A 24,761-nucleotide genomic window follows, 5' to 3' on the forward strand; every position below is an offset into this window, starting at 1 on the left:
ATCGCACAAACAAACAAAATTAATTCTTTGACATTTCGATAGCGTGACATTGAAAGTACAAGGTCTGCTAGTTTCTTTTTCGAAAATCAACGTGTTGAGTCCAGCGGTGAGTTACCACGCAGAAAAGTGCATTTTCCCTAGACTTCGCGCACTTCGTCACACTATGTCACACGTCTGCCGCAATGCCTTTTCACGCTCCGCAAAGTTTGCACCGTTTGAGTGTTGTGAAGTCGTGCATGGTGTAAAGCATTTCGGCATTGCGGAGTTTTGATTACACAGTCTCTATGTAACACTTTGGGCAGATTGTCACATCTGGGGCTTATTTCTTTATCGCAGATAATCCTGACAAGCATGTGCCCCGGATAAATTTGTTTTAGTGTTCTCTAATCATGTATAACCATCTTACAATATTCCAGAATTATAGGTGAAGATCTGACCTTTAGAGCGAGTCTTCTATGCCTCTCGCACTGATAAGTTGCTCATGGGACAAGATCTACTTCGATTTTCTTCAAAAAAAAAATATGGCAGTGTGTATTATGTTTTGGCAAATCCAGATCTACCATGGATAAGGATTCCGTGCAGAATTGCGTGTGCTAGAGTCAATGCGCGGACTCTTGGGACACACGGACTCGTGGGACAATCTAGTACTGAGAGATCATAGCGAAGCAATAGTGATTTATAATACATGATCATGTAAATAGTACACCTAACGAAACACAATTACGTAGCATAACTTATGCATTATCTTCCTCTGGTACGCCAATTGCTTACATGTCCCACTCATCCCACAGACCTTCCACTGGCGTGGGTGTCATCGGTGTCTGTGTGGAGTTGAAATCCCCAGTTCGAACTAGTTCTATTATCTTGTCGCTGACGCCATCTTTGTCGTCCTTGGTCCCACGCATCGCTACGAGTAATGGATCATCGGCCGAGTGAGATTTCAGGTTCGTGTGCATCAATAAACGAATGTCGCTCCCTTCAATGACTTGATCAAGTCTACCGGTAGAAATGCTCCGAATTTCAATAAACTCAGAGGAGAACAGCATCACATGAGACCCGCGATGGGCAAATGACGTAGCTTTCGTCTCCCAGAGGATGAATCCGCATTTCCGGTGGGGAACGCCCTGCTTCGTTATGTAGCATCCAAGAGCTATAGTGGAGGTACGATGAATTATGGACGTAATTTGAATCGAGAAGACTTACTGTCATAAACGACCAATATTTCGCGGGTTTCAGTCCGAATTAAGCCGAGGGGCTTAGCATCCTCACAGCGAGTCTTCAGGTCGGCCATGTCTGTACTATCGCAGGTTGCTCCGCTGAAGTCCGGGACGACCTGGATTATCTGCCTGGTTGCGCTGGAATACTACATTAGTAAAGTACAGAAGGCGGAGGATGAGCAACATACTCAGTCGGATCGGCGATGACGATGCCCTTCTCTGTACTTATAGCAATCATCTTGGCTAGTGCCATAACGGAGTAGGCATCCTTTGGTACATACAATGGCTGGTTCACAGTATGAGCATATAAAAAGGAAATGGTGACATCCACTCACTTCGCCAAACGGTCTAAACGATGATACGGTACCCTGAGATCCTCGTGATGGAGTTCGTCGAAGCTCAGAAAGGTTGCAGGCTTCCAAAGCATGCACTGTGATTTGAAAGAATGATTTAAGAGCATAAATAACTGGTGAGAGGTGTGAGTCAAATAGTTGTACGAGTTAGGTCAAAGCTCACCTATCATTCGTTGTTTTATTCGTCCTACAGTACAAAATAGGACGGTCCCATCTTCCCCTGCAATCTTCTCCATTGAAGCATCTAAGCTACTTGCAGGGGCCTGGTACATTGCGACTCTAGCGAGAATGTCCAAGGAATAGGAGAGCAAATAGCTCTCATGATGTACGATGAACTTATTGAATTCCTGTAAAACTATGATAGAGGAAGGATTGCCATACGACAATATCTTGCGGAAGCCTGAAGGTGAACATCAGTGATGGAACAGGTTAGTGTGTGAATATTTCATACTGATATCGCCTCTTAAACCAACATAGATTCCGGTGGCGCAGCCGACCGCCATGAGCCTCTTGCCGCCGGCAGCAGCTAGATAGACCATCAATCATAAGCGACATTAGATGGGAAGTAGCAATATGATGCGTACTAAAGGAGACAGCGTTGACAACCCTCCCTGACGCTTTGGATCCAAAACCGCGGGGAGTGTAAGCTCCTGGTGATCGAAAGGAGCCATCGTCAACGAGTTGTGGTGCAAACCACTAATCAGTTGAATAAAAGCGCACCGACATGCAGATACGGATGTACACACCTTGTTTGCATCTCGGCGCACGTCGTCTATTCCCTTGGTCTCAACAAGAGCGTTCCGCCACTTCTCTCTCGCAGACTCGGTCGGCGCGTACAAAGTATACCGCCGCTCCAATTTATCTGCGGAGTGATAAATCGTGAACGGGTAGATGGGTTTGTATTGTGCGCGCAAGCTGTCCAAGATCCCTCCTTCTTCGGACCGTTCCCTCCTACTTTCTGGCTGTCCTTCGAAGCTTCCTAGTTTGAGATATTCTAAGGGTATAGGCTGTGAAAATGAGTTTCAATGAAATCAGTGAAAAGAAACCAAATGGCTTTACTCTGGACGAAACATAGCGCTTGAGGATTCCTCCCGTTCTTCTCTCCTCTTTAGTGAGCAACACTGCGATAAATCAGTGACCCAAAGTCGAGCAAGAGACAAATACATAACTTACGATAGTTGTCGAGTAAGACGGCGAACAGATCAGTCCACGGGTGCCAATCCATCTCGGACTTGGACCTTCGAGCTACAGGGCCAGAGTACACTAGTGATCGACTGTCGTCATACCAATCCAAATCCTGCACTGGATCAGCCGAAAAACGAATGACGTCCACAGAACGCACCATTATTTGTCCCTTGGGCATCGTCAAACTTTCACAGACATTCCAATATTTTACTCTGTTCTCTGCGGCTGCAATACCAGGTTGTGTGCTCTTCAGGAAGTCGCTCAAAATGTTTAGGAGAAGTGGCAGATCTTCAAGATCCGGATGGCCTGGTTCTGTAATCTTCTGAATGTGCTCAAGGATCAAATGAAGGCGTGGGAGGCGAGTCACTGGTCTGGAAAGGAAGGTGATCATGTCGCGCTTGCGCATCCGAGGATCTTGAGAACATTTTTGTATGAACACTTGATAGTTTTTATTGCGACTGAGTTCAGTGCGATGCCGCTCTTCTGCGATTGGGTAGTGTTTGATGTAGGACTCATAATCCGCTTGGAACTGAAAGCAGGCTAAAAGGTGTTGAATGTGAGCTGTTAAGTATTTTTTTGTCAACTCACTTTCAAGTACAATGTCAGTCACGCTCTGTACCAGCGGATGCTGATCCAATTGGCGTTCAAAGAGTGCAGCCAGCATACGCTCATGGTGCACAAAGATCTGACCCAAATTCCAAAACACTTCCTGAACAAAGGGACGTAACCTGTCGGAAGCAATGACAGGGGGTTTGGCGAACTGTAAAGGCTCAATAAAAACCTGCGGCAAAATATTAGCTGGATCTGATTGTATCATGATAGCGGTGGATGCTACCTCTGTGACAAGTCTAAGATCTTCCACATAGTCCCTTTCCGACTTGAACAGCTCGAACAGCACTGATTGTCGTTCAACTTCTTTTTTGCCAAGTGCTTCCTGGGCTTCAGGAGGAACTAGCCGGTGCCATTCTTCATCCTTCTCTGCTAATTGATGACCGGCTTGGAATAGTCTTAAACCCTCCTCAGAATATAGGCTGTGTCTTTTCAATGTCTATCGCATTAAACAAACCACCATGATACTCACGAAACATTGGACAGTTCTTGAGTTAGTTGGTTTACTGGTGCTTCCCACTGAAGAGGTCATCAGAATACGTCATCGTCGACTTTTCATTTTATACACGTACATCGTCCTCAGGAGGGTAATGCATGGACGAAGCAGAGTCGGGTGTTACTGGAGTGAAGGGCCGCGTACTATGGTCTCCACTCGGTGGTAGAGAATCATGGCCGTCATCGGACTTGCTGGGACGGTGGCGTGGTGAATACGGGTGAAGTGTTGTTCGTTGAGAAGCAAATCGATGTATCTCCGGTTCAGGAAAGGAGATGGTGGGTGGTAAGGGCTCGTATGCACTCCGAGTACGAGGGCGTGATCGAAGTTCACCTGGTCTGCCATTCGGATGTCGGGTTGTAGGTGTTTGGTCCCATGGATTCAAGAGGTCCCCAGATGGCGCATTATGTTCAAATTCGTCTGGGTATGCCTGCAGTGGGCTAGGGTTGGGTAGAGGACTCGCTCCCGGGGGGATCGTAACATATGGATAGTGTCGCTGATTATGCATAATAAATGTAATCACGGAACAAGTTAAGTGGTTGATTGAGTTGCAACAAGCTACAAGAGATTAATGACTGGCTATAGACAAATCAAAAGGTCAAATTCGAAGATAATAACAGTAAGTCTTACCCTAGTACCGCACAGGGCCGCCAAGCAAGGGTTACATATGTGAATGAAATCACGTCACGTGAGGATAATTTAGTCATTGTACTCCGGGGCCGGCTGGGCAGCTTTTCCGTTAGTACCATAAGCAACACTAGTGGCATGGCTACGGGTGCTCTGAAAAGAAACCTTCTGCCGATAATCTCATTCTTGGTCGCCATCATCATAAAATAGTTCATCTTCCGGCCTACAGCTGATGAATGAACCAATACGACCAGTCGTTATTCAATCATAGATCAATATTCAATCTTCATACATAATGTACACGTCATACAGCATACCATAGAGTGAATGAAATCAGTAACATAACATGCTTTCAATAGTAGTGAGCATGTGTCAACCACCCGCCAGTGCACTTCTTTGAACGACCCCCCCTACAATTCTTCGCCTTATTACAACCCCTCCTCGGCCCGCGCCTCTGTGCGCCACGCATCTTAGACACCTCCCATTTCTCTCTCGACTCAGCCCAGATCTGCTCCATGTCCTCCGTGATCTCCTTGGCTTTCCCTCTCGCACGTGAAGCACGGTGCATTAGAGCTTCCCCAGCTTCATGAAGCCATTTCGCCCCGTTGTCCTTGAGCTCCTTTGCACGACGCTGTGCATGCTCATTACGGGCGTTAAAAGCATCCACGATCGCCTCAAATTCCGAAGCTCTTTGCTCAAACTGCACTGTCGAATACTGGATAAGCGCATTAGTTTGGGCAATCATGGCGTGAGCTTGTCGGGAAATGGCTTGGACGAGCGAATCGAGAGCGTCGATGATATCTTGCATGTCAGCATTGACAGCAGCTAGGACAGCGGGCGCATGCGTATCCACAAATTTGGGAAGATAGTCCTGCAAGAAACTCAGGCCAAGAGTAGATGACGTGAGTGCGGACGAAGACGGAGTTGGCACTGCCTCTGCCACATGGGCCTTTGAGGATGTCATACTAGGAACGACAGATAGTGAATTGGTGCTTCCTTCAAGAGACATGAGGGAAGAAGTCGGACGAAGGATGACATCTTTGGAAAGCTTTAGCTTCTCCGAAAATGAAGATGTGCTGCGGAACCCAGATGTAGAGGTCTCCTGAAAGATAGAAACCGATGTGGGGTCTGGGTTGAATACTGACAAGGCGAAGTCTTTCAGAGAAGAGTGGATTGATATTGCTGTCGACTCGGTCTTTGCTGGAATCGATTCGTGCGAGCGATTGATGACAGGGTAGAGGAGTGCCCAAAGGAATGGCGTTGAAGCGGCAGATGCCACGGCAGTGGTGACAGGGGTAGGGGTAACTGCAGGTGCAGTACCGCGGAATGTGGATCCTACCATAACGCCAAGCACAAGCGACACCATGGTAAGTCTTGAATTCAATGTTCAGTTACATCAGTGGCCAATAACAGCAAGACTTACATTGTGAAAGTATGCGGCGAATTGGTTGAGAGCTTGACCGATTTCTTCTTACCACGAAGGAAGATGCGATCAAAAGCACGATGTGCTCGATATGGAGGAAGACTCTCAATCACATCAGCATTCACAACGCATGAAGCAGTATCGCTAAGCCGAAGGACCCTGTCACTGGGGACATTGAAGAGGTCCCACGCCTCCTGCGCGGAATTGTGAATTGCATCCTCAGACTGGAGACTGTCTATGGCGCAAGGAGCAGGGACAAGGACAGGAAGATACGCTGCATGCTCTGGAAGCTGCAGAGATGAAAATGGAAGGAAAACGATAGCCAAACTTGGGTGACCTGTGGAAAAATCGGCTAATGGCTGCAGGGCGTTGCAATTAATCTTCCGGTGAAGAAGTGAATCAAACCTACATCTTCCCTGCCACCTTGAGTCCGGTCGATCACTGTAATGATGCGAGGGTAAAACAAGCTCCTGTCTGTTCTACCATCGATGCGGAGTTGTCGAATAGGGCCGTCCATCTCCTCGAGAGGTGTGGTAATGGTGAGACGAGCACCACGAACAGCCTTCTCGAGAAGTGTGGACACAAACGACCATTTATGCGGATAATGAAACCCATAAAGTGTAATATTCAGGTCAGAGTCGAGTAAGGCGGATACTGCATCATCAATGGTTATGGGGACTGAAGAGCTCCCGGGCGCGTGAGACAGGTCCGGTCCTCCCGGGTCCGTGATATGCACGGTGACATCGGGGTCCGGGCCAGAGAACATGGCATCAGAGGAAGGCGATGATATGTTCTCGGATGAAGTGCTGGAGAGCTCTTCATGGGAACTGAAAATGGGATCCGGGAAGGATAGGCGCAAATCGCGCGACGACGTAATCACAGTGGATGCGTGAACCGAGCTTGAGCGAGAGGAGCTCAGAGTACTGATCATACTCTGATCTAGACCCTCTTTAACACGCTGCTCTTCTGTAACATCACCGACATCATCATCAGTCGGAGTAGTAAAGAAGGCGAGTGGAGAGCCGGATAGGCGGACGGTATCGGGTACCAGCCCCTCGTCGGCACTGTCTTCAATTAAGCCTTCCCAGGCATCGACGTCTCCGTCTCTGGAACTTCCATAGCTAAATGATGAACGTCTTGACCGCGAACGTGAAGATGTGCGTCCTTGATCTGTCCCCCTGGACGAATAGATCGAGTCACTATCAGACTCACGACCACTGGCAACATCGAGCCACTCAGAGTCAGATAGGCTTTCTACTTCAGAAAGTGTTGAATTGTCAGTGGGTTCATGTATATGGGCAGGTGAGTGCTTGGGTTGTAAAGGATCCATGGTGATCGTTCAATTGAAAGGGGTGGAGGGCTTTTTATTGCCGCTTGCACGCTTGATTGACTCAATTAGGGTGAAGTAGGCAGGCCACTCTCACGCAGCATGCTGCGGTCTTTGAATTACCAAGTGGTCTTACATACATATCCTTGGGGCTATGCAGCATCGAAAATCCGAAAATCCTCTCCTTGAAGGCAGAAAGCTTCGAGTATCCCATCACAATCCTGCTGATAACTGTCACGGACGTACTGATTGCGATTTTTTTCATGTCTGACTAGACGTAGAGAACATCATTATTCTGTCTTTGGCTCACGGTGAGTCATACGCAATGTTCCAGTAGCCCCACGTTGAACATGCATGGCCAAACACGTAGACGTGTCGTGGTCTGCAGCATACTATAGGATCCGCAGACTTGCTGTTGAACTAGGGGATTGCCGTCGTGCAATCGTGGGCGCCCTAGTCTCCCCTAGTCATAGACGAAGGGAGACCTTTCTCATAAAGTGGATGCCCTCGATTTTGGAAATACTCCCAGGCTGAAATGGCTGCTAATTTTTCAAAGCGACCTAAGCTCGCGGCCGGCGGTCGTGAGCCATCATGCATCATGCTGCGATCACATTTCAATAAAAATTCCGTCGTTCCATCGAATTCTATCCTACTTTTAGGGATAAAATCACAATTACGCTTGGCTCGAGCATTGATGGTTACGAGTAAGTTTCGTGCTCACCCCTATGCCACCTTATAAACATCAAGGGTTAAAGCAGTGTAGGAGTGAGCTATGGTGGATGTTTGGTTACACTTTGACTTTGCCGCTAAGTCGCACGAATTTTCAAAGTCTGATCAGTGTTTGGTTTGGGTATTGTCATCTACTTCGTTTTGAGTTTATGTGATGTATACGGTGCTGTTATTGGCAAAACCAGTGGTGCCTGGTCCGTGGTAGAACTCACATGAAGGGAGAGTTGCCAATCAGTAAACTATGTACCTGTAAGAGCTGTACAGTGTCACGGGGTCATAGCTTGGTCATCCCAGTGCCACACTCATTGGAAAACATCAGTTCCCAAGCTAAAAGAAATTCAGAGAACTGGCAAAAAGGCCAGAGTCTCATACTCTGTTTCTTATTGTTTACCAACTTGTGAGGGATGAATAATAGTAGTTTTAGCACTCAATCAGAAAAATAAATTTGACAAGTGAAACATGCCTGGGTACACTGCACTCTCTTTGTACTAAAAGTTTAAACACTTGTATTTCTCTAACTGGTACTGAAGTACAAAATTTGAGTAATAGATTACTCATTGATTGCCTAGAGGATGTGCATCAATAAGTAGACTCAGTGCCTGACTTATTTTTCAGTAATTTGGCTTGCATCATACCAGCTTTCAGCATCAGTTTCTCCACTTTCCATTGCTTTTGCATCCCACTCGCATGTTCAATAGCTAGTAATCTTCCTTCTACTACAAATTTTAGCGTCATACTCCTCCTCGAGTCGAATGGTGAACTGATTCAAACCCCTGTACAGATGACGAGAAGCTCGTCTAACGTAAGCCACGTGATGCGTTGAAAGCATAAATTTACACTGCCACTGCAATCGTGATCAGCTACTAGTAGAGTCACCACACCAGTGACCAGCATTGACACGGCTCACGACGTTTGTTTTTGACAACTTTTCACGAACCCTACTCATTTTTAAAAATCTTCGGCTTTTATCAAATCTCCTCGTGTTCCAAACCAACTGACCGCGAGCATCCGGGGACGTGCCGTGTTTGGTAGACGATTCAGCTACAGCAATGGAAGAAGAAATTCCCCATTATGTGGAGGCAATTTGCATTGCGTCTGAACCCTCTCAAAGTCATCTCCACCAGCAGGCCTTTGAGTATCTATCCAACCTCCGCCAAAATGCGAACGAAACGTGGCGACTGGCCTTAACAGCGTTCACGGGCATGACCTCGGAGGGTAATAAATACCCCGAATCAGTCAGGTTCTATTCTTTGCGCTTGCTAGATGAGTTCTTTGACAATCGGTAAGTGCTTTTGGTTTCATTTGCAGGTTGAGGATATTAAACATGACAACCCGCCTTTATTTTCATATATAATGAAGTTGGAATGGCTCTGATTTATTGCTTATCTTACAGGTTCGAACCTCTTGATGAAGACTCATTTCGTACTCTGCAACAATCCCTGATATCTTATGTACAATCTGAATATGTTTATGGCTCGGCTGAATCTAATGCATCATGTATGAGCTCGTCATGCATCGATCCTTTCAGAAACATTCACAATGACTTACAGATCTTCGCAACAAGTTCTCGCATACACTCACATTATTCTTCCTATGCACATACGTCGAACAGTGGCCAACATTCTTCACCGATCTTTTCTCTCTTATTCGTCTCCCCGAGTCTCCATCCCAGCCACAATTCAATCGCCACGTCTCGCTTCTCCTTTTCCACCTCATATCGGAGATCTCTGGTGAAGTTGCAGATCAAACAATCAAGTCTGCGAGGACATTCAACCCTATTCGGCATACGCGAGACTCTCGCGTCAGAGATGCTGTTCGAGAGCGAGATGCGCCGTTGATCAATGAAGCGGTATTGACGATTATTGTTGATGGGACGGAACGGTTGGCGTTACTCAGAAAAACGACAACATCTTCGCCCGAGCTTTCCGAGGCTCTAGAGATAGTCGATTGGGGCATTAGGACGTTTGGTTCGTACGCGGGTATGTGATCAGTTGTGACCATCAGACTTTGTGCTCATGATAGTCAAAGGGTGGATTGATATCAATTTGACTATCACACCCATAACTATACCTCTCTTGTTTTCACTGCTCCCTGACCCTAATCTGGCTATTCGCCTTGCAACATCAACAGCCTTGCTGCGCATTATAGCAAAGGGTCTCAAGGAACCAGAAGACAAGCTGCAGCTCGTCAAGGTATTGGCCCTCGGTCAAGTGATCGACGCGCTCGAATCAAAAACAAGTGCAGAACAAGTTGCGCGAGGATCCAACGAAGATGAAGGGGAAGAGTCTTACCGGGAGGCCCTCGGCCGCCTGCTGAATGTCTTGGGCCTTGAGCTGTCAAAGCTGACCGAAGTGGTGGGTTTGATCCGGAGCTTTTGGCACTTCGGCCGGCTAATGATTTTGGATAGGAAAGCGAAAAACCTGAGGTTGCGGCAGATGCTACGCGTCTGTTGGAGCAGATTCTACCCGTCATGCTGCGATTTATGTCAGATAAATATGATGACACGTGCTCGACAGTATTTCCCTTGCTGCAGACCATCCTTGCAAGTGTGAGTCCATATTTACTATAACGACCCCTGCTGCAAGACTGATCATTATTTCAGTACAAGCGCTCCCGAAAGGTATCCACGGATCCGCTTGAAGAATCGAAACGATCATTCCTCGTGTCTTTGCTCCAAGTCATTATGCAGAAGATGAAGTGGGACGACGAAGAAGATCCTAGCGACTTGGACGATGATGATTTTAGTGCATTTGAAACCCTACGCAAGGTTGCTTTGATGTCACCTGCCGCTTCTAGCCCGTTGACTTTCTTCTAGGATCTCAAATTGTCGATGGATGCCGTGTTCACAATTGACCAAGATCTTGTGACTAATGCGGTCAGAACAATGTCCTTGCAGACCTTGTCAGCCTACCGCAGCGGGATGTCGCTTAATTGGAATGACGCTGAACTGGCAGTTTATCTCGTGTACATCTTCGGCGAGATCGTGAAAAGTATGGGATAATTTACCGTGATTACTCAAGCCTCATCTCACGACTCAATTTTACAGCTGGAGGGAAGGGCCGTGCGGCCTTTTGCGTCGCTCCTCTCGTGCCAAAAGAGAAACGCCGCGAAGTCGATTATTCTGAATATCCGTTGACCCCTCATGGGGAGATGTTACTGGCTCTGGTACAGAGTGGTATATCTGCATTCCCTCACCGCTTAGTTGCCATGCAGTTTTTTGAAACCGTGGCCCGTTATGGAGATTTCTTTAAGATCCGTAAAGAGTGCATTATGCCGACACTCGAGGCCATTGTTGATACTCGGTAGGCACGAAGCGACATGCGATGGTGTTACATTACTGATATACATGGTTTAGGGGACTCCACAATCCAGACAGCACAGTTCGATCGCGGACATATTATCTTTTCCACCGGTTCATCAAAGAAAGCAGAAACGACATTTCCGAGGAACTTGCAGTCAACCTCGTGCAGGGCATCAGGGATCTGCTGACTATCCAAGTAGACCTACCAACCCTTGATAGTCCCGATGACGATCTCTTAGCGGAGGCGATAAAAAACCCTGGATTGTTCGACTCGCAGCTCTATCTGTTTGAGACTTTGGGCACACTCATGTCCTTGGTGTCAAAATCTCCTGATCAGCAAGCGGGCATGTTACTCTCGATCGTGACACCGCTACTAGATGAGCTTTCTTCAAATTTGACAGTGGCAAAAGGGGGGAAGGATCCCATCCCAATCCTTCGCATTCATCACAGTATTATGGCGCTCGGCAATGTTGCGAAAGGATTTCCAGATTATCCTTCTCCGGTGCCGGAGGGATATTGTCTTCCATCGTTAGACGTGTTTCAGCGGGTTGCTCAGGCTATTTTATCATGTCTGGAGGCCATGAACGTTTTCAAAGACGTGCGCGACGCAGTAAGTTGGTATTTTGTTCTTAACACATGCCAGGCTGATCATCTGTAGACGCGACACGCATTTGCGCGAATCATTGCCACGACAGGATCCAGTGTTACTCACTTGATCCCACCTTTGATGGCCAACCTTCTTGCACAGTTTGAACCCTCTGAGCTCGTCGACTTCATGAACTTCATCGGGTTGCTTATTCACAAGCTTCAGGTGAGGATTGCACTCACTTGTACGTTCATACCTGACTTTATGCCAACAGAACGAGCTTTTCAATGTTCTGGACGAGCTCATTGGACCTCTGAGCGCCCACATCACCCAGCTTCTCAATCAGCCCGTTACAGGTACTGATGACAGTGTCGAACATGCAGAAACTAAGCGTGCCTATCTGACGTTGTTGACCAACGTCATGTCCTCCGATCTTCATGACATTTTTATCTCTGATCGTGAGTTTTCGAGTGACTGTTGTTGTGGGTTGGTCTCAAATTTGTGCAGGAAACAAGGCCACTTTCGAGCCCCTGTTGATCAGCATGAGTCGATTGGCAGAAGATATTTCGGACTCGAGTAGCCAGAAATCTGCTTTCGCATTCCTTAGTCGCTGTGTTCAGGTCTGGTGCCGACCAGCTACAGCAGCTGACGGCCAAGCCCAGGGTGTACCCGGCTTTGAACGATTTGTTTACGAGCGTCTCGTTCCCACAGCCTTCGTGGTGCTTTCATCACCCCAGTTTAATATTAAGGATGGACAGATGATGGTTGTATGTACCGATGTAGCATCTGCCGCCCACTTCATATCTAACATCCGAATTAGGTTCTATTGGAAATTGGCAACTTCCTCCAGATAGTCTGCAAAACTAGAGGACAAGAAGCACAGGATTTCTTTTTGTCTGCTTTCCTTCCTTCACAAGGCTGGCCATCAGATACCGCCATGGAGTTCACGGGCAAACTTCGAGACCTTGATAACAAGGCATTTCGGAAGTACTTTGCTGATTTCGTTCGTTCATCTCGATCGCAGGCTTCCTCGTAGCATGTCAGGGTTTCTCGTTCATTTGTTTCAGTAATTGCATCCACATTTATCGCAAGAATGAATAAATATTTTATGTGGCCCAAGAATATCACCCGTTTGTGTTCGAAGTTGCTTGTGGGATGTTTGGCAACAGCTTCTGATTTCAATAGAGGCAACTATTCCCGAAATAGCAGTCGGAGAGTTATACTGAAGTCACGGTACCATCCAAGAAGGAACAAGTAGTTGATCCTCCTTCTATGGTCTGCCTCAAGGGGAGCCTACAATTACTGCTGAACTACTGCGTGAACGATGGCTTCTAGTGGGTCACGTACCTTCGACTGCAAGGAATTTACTGAGCTGGTTGATTGTCAGCACGCCGCACAGTAAAGACAAAAATCGTGCGTGTTACATTCCGCCAGCCATTCATTCCTGACGATAAATCTTTTGGATAGAAACCGCCCCGAAAGGTAAGCGATCTGTGAAACAAAAGCTGCTCGTAATTGATAAGCCATCTCAGCACGAATCAGAAGTATCATTGGATGAAACTTGGTCCCGCCTCTCCACGAATATCCGTGAAATCCACAACCAGAATGCATCAAACCTTTCATTCGAGGAGAACTATCGCTACGCCTACAACATGGTACTGTATAAGAACGGTGGCATATTATACAAGGGAGTCTGCCAGCTGGTGGCAGAGAATATCGATAGGTTAGCACAAAGCGAACTCGTCCCTGCTTTCCCCAGTGGCAGCAGCAAGGATCCTGTACAACAAAGTCAAGAGGGAGAGTCGCTACTGAAGGCTCTCAGGCGTGTATGGGACGATCATACTGGGAATATGTTGAAACTTCGAGATATTCTCAAGTACATGGTGAGCATTCCATCGATATACCCACTAATTACTCACGCGAAAGCGTCCATAGGATCGCGTCTATACGAAGGCTAACGATGTCCCAGAAATCTGGGATGCTGGCCTAGATCTCTTCTTGAAGCACATCATACGACCCCCCATACAGGACCATGTCACCTCCGCAGTCCTTAGCTTAATCCAAATTGAGCGTGATGGATATGTCATCAGCCGCTCTGTGGTAAAGGAGTGCGTCGATGTCCTTCTGCAGCTGAGCGTCGATCATGACGCCAAAACCGTCTACAAGCGGGATCTAGAGCCGGCTGTGCTTACAGCCAGCGAAGCATTCTATTCCGCTGAAGGTAAACAACTTCTGGAGACTTGTGATGCACCAGAGTATCTGCGAAGAGTATGTATTCTTTCCACCCAAAGGATTCAGGTTACCCTCATAATGTGCAGGTCGAGGCACGTCTCGATTCGGAACAAGCGCGAACTTATCATTACCTCTTCTCCCAAACTGGTGGCCCTCTCCGAAAGATTCTCGAGCGCCATTTATTAACACATAATCTGTCGACTGTTATCGGTATGCCCAATTCTGGCCTTGATGTCATGGTAGACCTCGATAAATTTGACGATCTCAACCGCTTGTACCGTCTATTTCTCATGGTTCCTAGTGGATTGCCTACCCTCAGAAGGTCGTTCAAGGATTCCATCTTACGGAGAGGAAGAGAGATCAACCTTGCTTCCACCAGCATTGACACTGGCCAAGACATGGACGATGGAGACCTTAATGATACTGAAAACACGAAAGGAAAAGACAAGGGTCAGGGTCGCACAGCTATGGGCCCTCCGACATTGACACTGGCCCTGAAATGGGTACAGACTGTGCTCGATCTGAAGGATAAATTCGACTGCATTTGGACGCGAGCATTCGATAACAATCGAGAAGTGGAAAGCTCTCTAAATGAGGTCAGCATTCTGTTTTATAGTTCCTATATATCCTAATGTATGTCACAAGGCATTCGAAGACTTCATCAACCTAAATGAGAAGGCACCAGAGTACATATCGCTCTTCATCGATGAAAACCTCAAGAAGGGCCTCAAAGGCGTTAGTAACCCAACTCCCCTGATTCTCGCGCTCATCGATTCTTTTCAGAAAACCGATATGGAGGTCGATGCTGTCTTGGACAAGACCATCACGGTTTTCCGGTACATCACGGAGAAAGACGCTTTCGAGCGATACTACAAGAATCATCTTGCCAAACGGTTACTACTTGGCAGGTCGGTCTCCGATGATGCTGAAAGAGGCATGCTGGCAAAGCTCAAAGTTGAGTGCGGGTACCAATTCACTCAAAAGCTGGAGGGCATGTTCCATGATATGAAGATATCCGCTGATACTATGCAAGCCTACCGCAAGTACCTTGAAGGCGTTTTGGTAGGAGCAGTGATCTCGTCTTACTGTGTTTATTCAATGGACGTTTAGGCACCTGAAGTGGAGATCTCCGTGACCGTGATGACGTCGACTTTTTGGCCCATGTCGCATTCTAGTGCATCTTGCATTTTCCCTGAAGTCCTAATCAGAGCTTGCAAGTCATTCGAGCATTTCTATTTTTCCCGCCACTCAGGGCGGCGCCTCGCATGGCAACCCTCACTCGGAAATGCCGACGTTCGTGTTCAGTTCAAGGCCAGGAAACACGATGTTAACGTGTCGACATTTGCACTCGTGATCTTGCTGCTTTTCGAGAATTTGACAGACGATGAGTTTCTTACATATGAGGTGCGGGTTCTCACTAGCTTGCGATGCTTGGATCTATCTGACACTTTTGATCAGGAACTGAAAACTGCTACTTCAATTCCAGATACTGAGCTTCAACGGCACTTGCAATCCCTAGCATGTGCAAAATTCAAGATTCTCAAGAAACATCCCCCCGGACGAGATGTTCATCCATCGGACTCATTTTCGTTTAACAATGATTTCACATGTCCGATGCAGAAGATTAAAATTAGCACAGTGTCCGCCAAGGTGGAAACTACTAAGGAACGGAGAGAAACTCGCGATCGTATCGAAGAGGAAAGACACCATCAAATCGAGGTGAGGCTTACAATCAGTCTTATCATATCCCATGAACTCTGATGTCCACCGCTTAGGCGTGCATCGTTCGCATCATGAAAGACAGAAAGCACTTGACTCATAACGACCTCGTTAATGAAGTCACTCGACAACTTGCCTCTCGATTCCAGCCCAACCCTCAGAATATCAAGAAACGAATTGAGGGATTAATTGATGTGCGTAGCATTGCTCGTTTACTGTGCATGTTCTTATACAACTGGCACAGCGAGAGTATCTTGAGCGCTGTGAAGATCGCAAGTCTTATAATTATCTTGTACGTGTTTGTGATCTTTCCGTGTTTCCTCATCTCATCGTTACCGTTCAGGCATGAGGCATGGATTCATCACCAAATATTATACGAGTCATCCCGCACAATTTGTGCAATCCTTCTGGATGACAAGTGGATAATTATATATATTCACCAGCTAACATTTACGCAAGGTCGTGGGGGCGGCTCAACATGGTTGTACCAGCACTTGGAGTCTCACTTCTTGCACACACGTTTACAATGAGATGCAAATGCATTGCTACATACTGCTATACTTGACAAAGCAACATGTAGGCTCTGACGGGAAACACAATCAAAGAGTTCGAAAGTGTGTCCATCAGAGACTGTCGTCCTGGGTTAATTGATTTGAAGGTAACTTCATGGGAAAACACCCATGAGCAAACACGCGCTCACAACCTACACCACGCTATGACGTAGCAATGCCCGCCGCGTACGAGCATGCACATCACCATGGCTGCAGGCCAAGGCACATGTCAATAACTAGCTGAGATGATGTCAACAAGATGTCATACTCCATGAGGTCTTGGCTTACCGAAGGCCAGCTTGAAAAGGCTGCCAACAACTTGAACATCTGCAGACGAAGGTAAACACACTTCATCCACGATTCGCCCAAAATCCACTGCAAATTTCATGAGATTTGCTCAAGATCCTGACAATGTCAGACCAACCGTGATGCAGACAAAGGGCCACTCTGCCTGGACTATCTTCCAAAGACTATCCTGGCTAACAGATACGCTCTCCTATTGCTCGATACTTTCGCAGCGTAGGGACTAGCACTTAACAACGGCTTCACAGGATCACTGTGAAACGTTCAGTCAAAGGACTAGGATGCAGAGACATAACCAACCTCGTCCATGCCGAAGGGGTCCGGAACCAAAGGAAATAAAAGCGATTCAGCTTATCTTATATATGCAACCTAGCCTTAGGGCAGGTTAGAAACACCGGACCCCGGCCCAAAATACTTGATATGGGACACTTTCACACAAACTGATGACGGAAAAAATATAAATTACGAAAAATATATCTAAAGCTCATCTCTATCGCGGTGACTTGGTCCGTAAAACGCCTCGACAAGTTCTACGAGATGCAATCAAAACGATGAACCATACCACGGCAAGGTTGAAATATCACTTACTTCGACGAATGTCTGAGTGGAGTTCAACAGGTAACACAACATTGTACTCTATAAAGAGGTCGCCGACACTGTCTGTCTGATACAAGGGCATCCCCTCGCCCTCTATGGTTTGAACATGACCTATGATTAAGTTGAACACCACCCTCATTGGCTAGACGAATAAACGATAGCAGCTCACCAGGTTGGGTCACTCCTTGGCGATCTATCTCGATGACGTGACCATCGAGATGCGTGATATTGCGTTGGAATCCGAGGAGTGCCTATAATTCAAGTAGGCACAATAAATTATCGGAGACGGCGACATCAATTGGGCTTACCTGGTCAATACCAATGGTCTCCCGCCAGTACAGGCTGCTCTCCTTCCGTCGCCAAGCACCTTTCTCCTTCTTACTTCGTACTCTCAAAACAACGTCGCCGGCCTCCCAGTCTGGACTCTCATCTCCCTCTCCATCAAATACAACATCAAAGCCTTCTGGTGTACCTGGTTTCAACTCCAAAGTATACTGTTGCGTGTGCTCGACCACCTTCTCCCCTTTGCAGTGTGGACATTGTTTCTTGATAATTCTTCCACGGCCACCGCAATCGTTACATGTCGACTGCGTTTGTGCAAACATGCCGGGGAATATTTGCTGCTTGAAGGTTTTCACGCCAGATCCACCACATCCTGAACAAGTATGAATGTCACCGTCCGATGCAGCGCCTGAGCCGCGACAGTGGTCACAAAGTATCTTTTTCCTCATCGTGAACTAGTGGGTGAAGAATCAATTCAACTGAGTAACAATGCGAAAGGCCAAGTCAAGACGAACGTCAATATTGGCACCCATATACCTGCGCGGCTCATCAGTTAACCATTGCAGAAATGCGGAGATGAGCTTACATATCTGCAAGTGAAACCTCGAAATCAATTATAACAGTTTGTCCACGACGCACTTGCTGCTGTGTATTGACTACATACTGATCAGCGCAAAGAGGTAGCGGCAAGGAGCTGTAAACCCACAAGCACCACCGAAAACGTTGGAAAATATATCGAAAGGATTGGCGTGATGTTGTTGTCCACCTTCGTGCGCTTTCAACCCTTCCTATAAGTGAAACGCGTGTTCATATCCGAATGAATATATGATGAGTCGATGCTAGACTCACTTCACCATGCCTATCATAAATTTGGCGTTTCTGAATAATTTTGAGCAGACTATAAGAAAGGCTTGAGACTTTTGCGCACCGTGGAATCTGAAAGGACTTCGTATGCTAATGCAGTATCATGAGGATGCTATTCTGTGGAAACGGGTGCAACTTAATTTACCATGAGCGATATCAACAAACTTCTCCTCTGCCCCTGGATCCGTATTTTTGTCGGGATGATACTGCTTGCTTAACCGCTTGTATGCTTTACGGATATCCTGCTCCGATGCATGTTTGGACACTAAATGCCGAGTATATCAGTCAGACGCGAGTCAAGACCAGTTGGTACACGCCTTGGACTGACGCTCAAGAATTGTGTATAGATCGGTTGCGCTGACAAGAACAGCAAAAAGTAGCCATAGAATGGCTATGTATGAAGCCAAGTGCATTGCGGACCGAGGCCTTCGAGTAAGGGAGGGTGACAGAAGTTTGACGGCAAGATGCATTTTCAATTAAGTTACAGTACACGTATATCGCACAAGGGTCACGTGGCATATAGCCGACTTTCCTTTTCCGGGGAGCATGGTCATTGACATTGCACGGTCTAAAAGCTTTTTTGTCCAGGAGCACTGATGCTGCAACGACGAGCAGGGGTTATTGCGCGTGATCTCAACCGCACGTCTTCTCCGCGAAGCTACTCACAAATCATACCGCAATATCACCCAAAAGTCAGAGGTCACCTGCATTCGTCTCGTACCCGCTGCAGTCCGCTGACTGACATGTTTCAGCTATTCCATTCGCGTTTTCAAAGGAGGCTGCCATCAGACATGTTGGTGTAGCTGCTTCCGCAGGTTGCTTCTTCCGCGATTTCGTTGGGTCGCTCGGTGCAAAGTATATAGGTGGAAACTTTCAGCCAATTCAACCCATCCGCATTCAACCTGTCTATTTTCCTGCTTGGTTTTTGGATGCAGAAGTCGAGTCATACTTGACTGATGAAGACGATGAACGGCAGGTATATTCAAGTACCTCTTCCTGCTACATTTATTCAAGCGGGAGCATTGCAGCGAATCGTGACCGCGTATTTCAACGACTGGTATACTAGTTCATTTATCAAACTTCTTCTAAGTTAACGAATCGCGTATAGTTACTTACCAGGTACAATCTTCCACACCAGGCACGCCAGCGAGGTTAATCACTTTCATAAGGCGCTACATTTGGCCTGCTTGGGAGGCTTGCTCTCCGAAATGACCAAGTAGAACCTGCCTTGGCCGTTCCATTTTCTCAGAGCCTCACACATCAACACGGTTCTGATGTTATATGCATGCCTTACACTATCAGTCCACTCGACGTTATTAGCAGTACACGGTCTTCGTCCTTCACTCATGCTACTAGTGATGAAGATCATGATGCGCGTTTTGAGCCACGCTTCATAAAAACCAATATAGTATGTCATCTCACCTGATGCATCCCTTTCCCCCTCACCCCAGAAAAGGAAGCTGCCTACCCAGTCCTAATACCGCTTTATCTGGTTCAATTTCCAATGGTCCAACCATTTGAGTCCACGTTCGTCATAGAAGCATACAGTCAACCCGTATGTCTTTTAAAAATCGAATTCCATAATACTGACGATATTCTACATCCAAGGATCGGTCTTTCATCCAAGTTTCCAATGCTCCCGAACTACCAGAAGAACAACGGTTTGACTTGGAAAAATATATTGGTTATGACTACTTGTTTTTAGGTGATACTCCATCATCTCATGCGAAGACTCGAGTCCTCGCTCCAAAGTATGATAGAAACGCATCTGAAAATGTTGCATCGTGGTTCGACGGACTATTTAGCGAGCCTGGTGGTGCAGAGAAGCTGATACACCCGAAGGGAGCAGTAGGTGTTAACGTGCATATGGATGACCCAAGGGTACGCGAGTGGACTCCTGAAGAGGTCAACTCGATTCGGGAGTGGATGAATCAGGGGCAAGCTATTGTCCAGTTGAAAGATGTGGTCAAGGTTCGCTCTCAGCCTGAGTTTAGATTCGTATACTCATCCGTGATTAGAGTCTTACTTCTATTGAGGACCAGATGCAAAGTGGGTCTGTGAAGGTGATTCAGTGGCCCTCCTCAGATCCCAAGCAGCGATCACAGAATGCCCCTGCTTTCTTGGAGGCTTTCATCAAGGCGGAGCTCGACAAGCTCCAAAAACTGGAGAAGTCCCGTGCCGACACGGCACCGGAGTGGTGGCGGCGAAGAGAGGAGAAACAAACGCTAAAGAAGTGAGCATAGTACCCCAGTATTTTGTTGATATTCACCCTCAGCGTATCAGTCCTTGAATCTTCACGGAATCGTGGATTATGGAGAAGCCAGGGCCCCAAGCACTCACGCAGGGATCGCACCAGACCTCACCTATACACTATTTGCCAATGAATCTGCTTATTTTACTGTCATCCTTGAAAAATTCACTGCATGTTCGCGTACGCCTGGAGAACATTACATCTTACCTAGTGAAATCGTTTATAACGTAGGGTCGAGGTCGACTCGGACACAGACACCCAGTGAAGGATAATATTCATTTCCGTGTCGATTATCATGTTAGGAGCGACAGTCTGGCATATTCTGTTGCGTATGTGTGAGCGACGTAGCCCTCTAGATACACAATATCTGGACGTGCGTGGCACAGACCTATACAGCAAGCAACGTCATAAGGGAAACCCCGATCAATCATAGAGGCGACCACGACAATCCCAGGACAACTGGCCAGCGCGACAAATGAAAGTTCCCTGTAAATCTCGAATTCTACTAGTCACCAGGGCTGCTGGTGTAATTCAAGAACATTGGCACATTTATTCATGCAGATTTAGAAGGAAGGTCACCGGACTAGGGGTTAGACTGAGTGACGGGCTGAGCATTATGTAGAATCACAAGTATCCAGATATCTCACCAGGGTGTTCCACGATGCACATTGTCAGATAAGACACAAGTGCAACACAATATGTATATTTCATTCACAACACAAACGATGCAAAGTTACAAGCTCCACAGTGAGATACGATATAGCTACTCCCAACTTCCATCCCATGAAATCCAACAGCCATATGTAAGATAAACCAAGCGCTATGGTGAGGTACGATAGCCACGTCCAGCGTGCAATAAAGATAACCCAATAAGCATATAGAAGGTGCGCTAAGCAAGAATGAAAAGAGGGGCGAATGTTCAAAAGGAATGTCGATAATAGAATGAAATGAGTGTAGTTGGTCAAAGAGAGAATATCCAAAAGGAATGTCGGTAATGTGATGAAACGAGTGTCGTTAGCCGTAAAGAGAATATTCAAAAGGAATGTGGGTAATTGAATGAAACGAGTATCGTTAGACGTAAAGAGAAGTTGTTTCAGGAATCGCAGTTAACACTAGAGCACGCAAATAAGGAGTAACATTAGCAGCAGCGACATATGCGGGATAAGGGGGACGTACATATTCAGGCAATATCCTAGGTCGTGTTCTTCGCAGGAACGATATACCCAGAAACCGACTTGATCATCGCTTGGGGACAGAATGCGTACTTCCAGTGCTCAGCGTGGGCTCTGCTATTAAGCAATGGTTTGCACGTCTTCTGATGCCGAGCCGCAGCATCGGTCCTCGACGACAGCTTCTGGCAATAGGGGCATCGGTAGGATGTAGCGAAGTGGACCCCATCGATGTGACGGCCCAGTTTTTGCATCGCCTGTGGGTCCGAGCAATGTTCGAATTTGCAGGGAGTTTCTTTCTTGGCTTCAACACCATGCCAAAACCACAGATGGTCTTCGATCCGGGCCTTGTTCACCTCTATGAAAAGACCGCACGGCTGGTCGGTCCAATCGCATGAGCGTACGCAGGTCAATTCTGGTGAGGAGTCCTTCGTAACGTTGCCAGATCCATCGGGGTAATGATCATCCAGTTCCATCGCCCCAAATCTCCTCGTTCGAAGGAGATTGCCGTTAGGATCATGGGTCCTGCGGTTGCTAATGTCGACAGGCTTTGGGTCGTGAAAAGGCATGGCCATGACCGTGGCGCTGGCGTCCGCTAGCATGTACGGACCAAACTTGCCTGGTCTGCAGTCATCGGTGGCATTCGGGCGTCTGCGCTTGCGCGTAGTTGGTTGAACAGACGAATTCAAGCCATCCTCAGATTTAGAGGTCTGGCGGGTTCTACGTTTGCGAGGCCTAGCAGATGCCGTCCCATCGAGAGCAGAGGAAGTTGGCTCCATGCTTGAGCCCCCACTAGATGCCGTCTGCAAGAGAGCATATTGACCTTGGGGGAACGCCGCAGTTGGGTGATACGCGTTGGACGGACCCGGGATGTTATGAGGTTGCTGGTAAGGGTAGGAGGGAGCGGGATGATATCCATACTGGGGCGGTGCTGGAACGACTGCAGAGGGCTGCGAATGATACGCACCAGGGGGTCCATTGGCATGATATCCAGGATTGTATTCAGGCTGGGGCCAAGCGTAGCCTTGCGAAGGTGCTGGGGCGACCGGCGGTGGCTGCAAATAATACGCACCAGGAGGTCCATTGGTGTGATATTCAGGATTATATCCATGCTGGAATAATACGGGGCCTTGAGGCGCGACAGAGGGTTGCAGATAATACGCGCTTGGAGGTCCGTTCATGAAGTAGCCAGGGTCATATTCATGCTGGGGCCATTCATTGCCTTGCGGGGGCGCTTGAGGGACAGTCTGCGGAGGGTAGTAGAGCCCTTGATCGATGTGGGACAACTGAGGGAGATCAGCCACCGGGGGGGTAAAATTCTCCAATGTCGGAAACGACGCCTGAGGATTTTGAACGAATTGTAGATCGTCCCAAGTCCTGAAGAACCAAATAAGTAATGATAATGGCCAGGGCTCAGTTGCGAGTGCACGTACCCTTGTGGCGCCACTGGTAATCTGTCGTAGTTTGATCTGTCGTTGGACGTGAGTTGCTTGACCCAGGTGGTAAGCTAATTAGATTGACTGACCCATCATCATAGGCATCGGCTGGGCCTGCCAGCGCATTTCCGTTAATCATTAATTCCTCGCTGTGTTTAAACAATCTGTCGAAGACCGTGAGTTCGAGTAAATGATTTGAACGAGGTAGAACCACGTACGCATCCAACTGTGCGCGCACTTCGGGAGACGTCTCATCGCTTTGGTGAGCTGCGATCAACTTGGCTGTGTCTTCTTCGGACAACGGAACGAAATCGGAGTCGCCAGGGAGCGGCACATGGTCATCCAACACAGTCAGAGACTCGCTAAGAAAATGATGAGATGAAGCGCGTCATCGAGCTCGAGATTAAACACAAACCTATCGAATGGCGTTTGAAGGTTGTAACACGAGGAACTAGATGTGAAAGGTGTCGTTAGCATATAAAGATATCGATCTGACGTGCGAGTAGGCTCACATAGACATATCAAATAATTGAATAAGTAAAGAGGCTAGGATAAAGAGATGCAGTTGGAAAGTAAAGACGAAGATGAGAGAAGTAGAGCAGAGAACGATGCCGATTTTATACCTCACGACGGGCGGGGAAACGATAGACAAAGCACGACTGTGGTCGTGCATCAAAGCCATCCATCTAGCATTATCCCCCGACATCACGTTGTGAAAAGGCAAGCGTCTGTGGACACTTCCCTATAGGAGACGCGCCTGTGGGATTTCGCTTCTTTGTAGCATCACGCTTGCATCAGTCCACAAGAACACAAACATGCACTGACCCTTGATAAACTTAGAATGTGATGATCAAGGGAGTGCCCATACTTCTCCACCAGAGGGTGACATCACATGTGGAAAAGTACAACTCCGATCACGATCCAATTATGGGAACAACGGTATTCTCGCGGACTCAGTGCATCGTCGCGGCACACTCGACCACAACCCAACCGTGAACTTTGGCAGCGGCACCTGTTTAAGACAGTGGGAAGCAAGCTTGATCACAAGAGGGTAATTGATACATTATAGCGTGGTAGAGACACGGCAGGGTGCGTCACGGTAGAATCACAGAGGTCTGAAAGTTTTGATGTGTAAGGCTAGTCGCATTTTTTATTTGCAAACGTGGAAAGACGCTTACCTTTGGTGTCCACTGCGTCGTTACCCAGCGTAGTTCTTACCTTTGATGCGGTGGGAATGGAGGGAGTGATATAGTGTAACCACTCGAAGCATACCGCAATACCTTTGAGATGGAAACTATGGTTCCACCTTAGGGTTTACATGTAGGTTCTACGTGCTGACTAGCAACTTAACGGAGAGGGAAAAGCAAATAATAGCCCAATTGTGATGCAAGAAGAGAGCAGTGTTCTCTATGCTAGACCATCCGTTAACAGTTATAGTACTGAGGAAAATCACATATCGGTTTGAGATAGGCTCAGATAGCCATTGATATCAACAATACACGATTAT

At 47.3% G+C, this 24,761-nt stretch overlaps 7 protein-coding genes across 7 annotated transcripts; 3 read left to right on the forward strand and 4 right to left on the reverse strand.

Moving 5' to 3' along the window:
- Positions 1-605: 605 nt before the first annotated feature.
- HD556DRAFT_1328030 (uncharacterized protein) lies at positions 606-4,490 on the reverse strand. The gene is made up of 15 exons (XM_041301597.1): positions 3,937-4,490; positions 3,837-3,883; positions 3,591-3,786; positions 3,344-3,536; positions 2,913-3,295; positions 2,744-2,867; positions 2,630-2,691; positions 2,317-2,577; positions 2,155-2,266; positions 2,022-2,096; positions 1,734-1,970; positions 1,553-1,683; positions 1,406-1,503; positions 1,204-1,355; positions 606-1,150 (listed from the first exon to the last, which is right to left on the reverse strand). The coding sequence occupies exons 1-15, from the start codon at positions 4,363-4,365 to the stop codon at positions 768-770; spliced, it is 2,883 nt and encodes a 960-aa protein (XP_041166652.1). The 5' UTR covers positions 4,366-4,490; the 3' UTR covers positions 606-767.
- Positions 4,491-4,713: 223 nt separating this feature from the next.
- HD556DRAFT_1328033 (uncharacterized protein) lies at positions 4,714-7,281 on the reverse strand. Its single transcript, XM_041301598.1, has 3 exons — positions 6,317-7,281; positions 5,908-6,266; positions 4,714-5,857 (listed from the first exon to the last, which is right to left on the reverse strand). The coding sequence occupies exons 1-3, from the start codon at positions 7,235-7,237 to the stop codon at positions 4,837-4,839; spliced, it is 2,301 nt and encodes a 766-aa protein (XP_041166653.1). The 5' UTR covers positions 7,238-7,281; the 3' UTR covers positions 4,714-4,836.
- Positions 7,282-8,820: 1,539 nt separating this feature from the next.
- Positions 8,821-13,037, forward strand: HD556DRAFT_1328038 (armadillo-type protein). Its single transcript, XM_041301599.1, has 13 exons — positions 8,821-9,245; positions 9,357-9,460; positions 9,514-9,942; positions 9,992-10,317; positions 10,371-10,511; positions 10,566-10,730; positions 10,779-10,953; positions 11,010-11,265; positions 11,319-11,874; positions 11,923-12,075; positions 12,125-12,308; positions 12,358-12,617; positions 12,671-13,037. The coding sequence occupies exons 1-13, from the start codon at positions 9,013-9,015 to the stop codon at positions 12,884-12,886; spliced, it is 3,198 nt and encodes a 1,065-aa protein (XP_041166654.1). The 5' UTR covers positions 8,821-9,012; the 3' UTR covers positions 12,887-13,037.
- A 29-nt stretch (positions 13,038-13,066) lies between these two features.
- HD556DRAFT_1328039 (Cullin) lies at positions 13,067-16,320 on the forward strand. Its single transcript, XM_041301600.1, has 13 exons — positions 13,067-13,184; positions 13,238-13,263; positions 13,318-13,332; positions 13,383-13,733; positions 13,786-14,118; positions 14,169-14,678; positions 14,728-14,817; positions 14,866-15,144; positions 15,193-15,486; positions 15,541-15,801; positions 15,858-15,995; positions 16,046-16,093; positions 16,145-16,320. The coding sequence occupies exons 1-13, from the start codon at positions 13,175-13,177 to the stop codon at positions 16,148-16,150; spliced, it is 2,361 nt and encodes a 786-aa protein (XP_041166655.1). The 5' UTR covers positions 13,067-13,174; the 3' UTR covers positions 16,151-16,320.
- A 493-nt stretch (positions 16,321-16,813) lies between these two features.
- On the reverse strand, positions 16,814-18,862 carry HD556DRAFT_1328048 (uncharacterized protein). The gene is made up of 11 exons (XM_041301601.1): positions 18,727-18,862; positions 18,544-18,663; positions 18,463-18,488; positions 18,384-18,413; positions 18,241-18,322; positions 18,121-18,190; positions 18,050-18,071; positions 17,561-17,989; positions 17,422-17,503; positions 17,244-17,363; positions 16,814-17,185 (listed from the first exon to the last, which is right to left on the reverse strand). The coding sequence occupies exons 1-11, from the start codon at positions 18,809-18,811 to the stop codon at positions 17,133-17,135; spliced, it is 1,119 nt and encodes a 372-aa protein (XP_041166656.1). The 5' UTR covers positions 18,812-18,862; the 3' UTR covers positions 16,814-17,132.
- Positions 18,863-18,962: 100 nt separating this feature from the next.
- HD556DRAFT_1328058 (uncharacterized protein) lies at positions 18,963-20,935 on the forward strand. The gene is made up of 9 exons (XM_041301602.1): positions 18,963-19,097; positions 19,151-19,374; positions 19,427-19,455; positions 19,507-19,517; positions 19,568-19,806; positions 19,855-19,953; positions 20,007-20,369; positions 20,417-20,631; positions 20,682-20,935. Exons 1-9 carry the CDS (start codon positions 18,995-18,997, stop codon positions 20,686-20,688), a joined length of 1,290 nt encoding a protein of 429 aa, XP_041166657.1. The 5' UTR covers positions 18,963-18,994; the 3' UTR covers positions 20,689-20,935.
- Positions 20,936-21,560: 625 nt separating this feature from the next.
- Positions 21,561-22,721, reverse strand: HD556DRAFT_1328062 (uncharacterized protein). Its single transcript, XM_041301603.1, has 3 exons — positions 21,826-22,721; positions 21,798-21,802; positions 21,561-21,756 (listed from the first exon to the last, which is right to left on the reverse strand). The coding sequence occupies exon 1, from the start codon at positions 22,595-22,597 to the stop codon at positions 21,842-21,844; it is 756 nt and encodes a 251-aa protein (XP_041166658.1). The 5' UTR covers positions 22,598-22,721; the 3' UTR covers positions 21,561-21,756; positions 21,798-21,802; positions 21,826-21,841.
- Positions 22,722-24,761: the final 2,040 nt, after the last annotated feature.

This window comes from Suillus plorans (assembly GCF_016647745.1).
Source record: "Suillus plorans strain S12 chromosome Unknown HD556scaffold_3, whole genome shotgun sequence".
NCBI classification, from domain to species: Eukaryota; Fungi; Basidiomycota; class Agaricomycetes; order Boletales; family Suillaceae; genus Suillus; species Suillus plorans.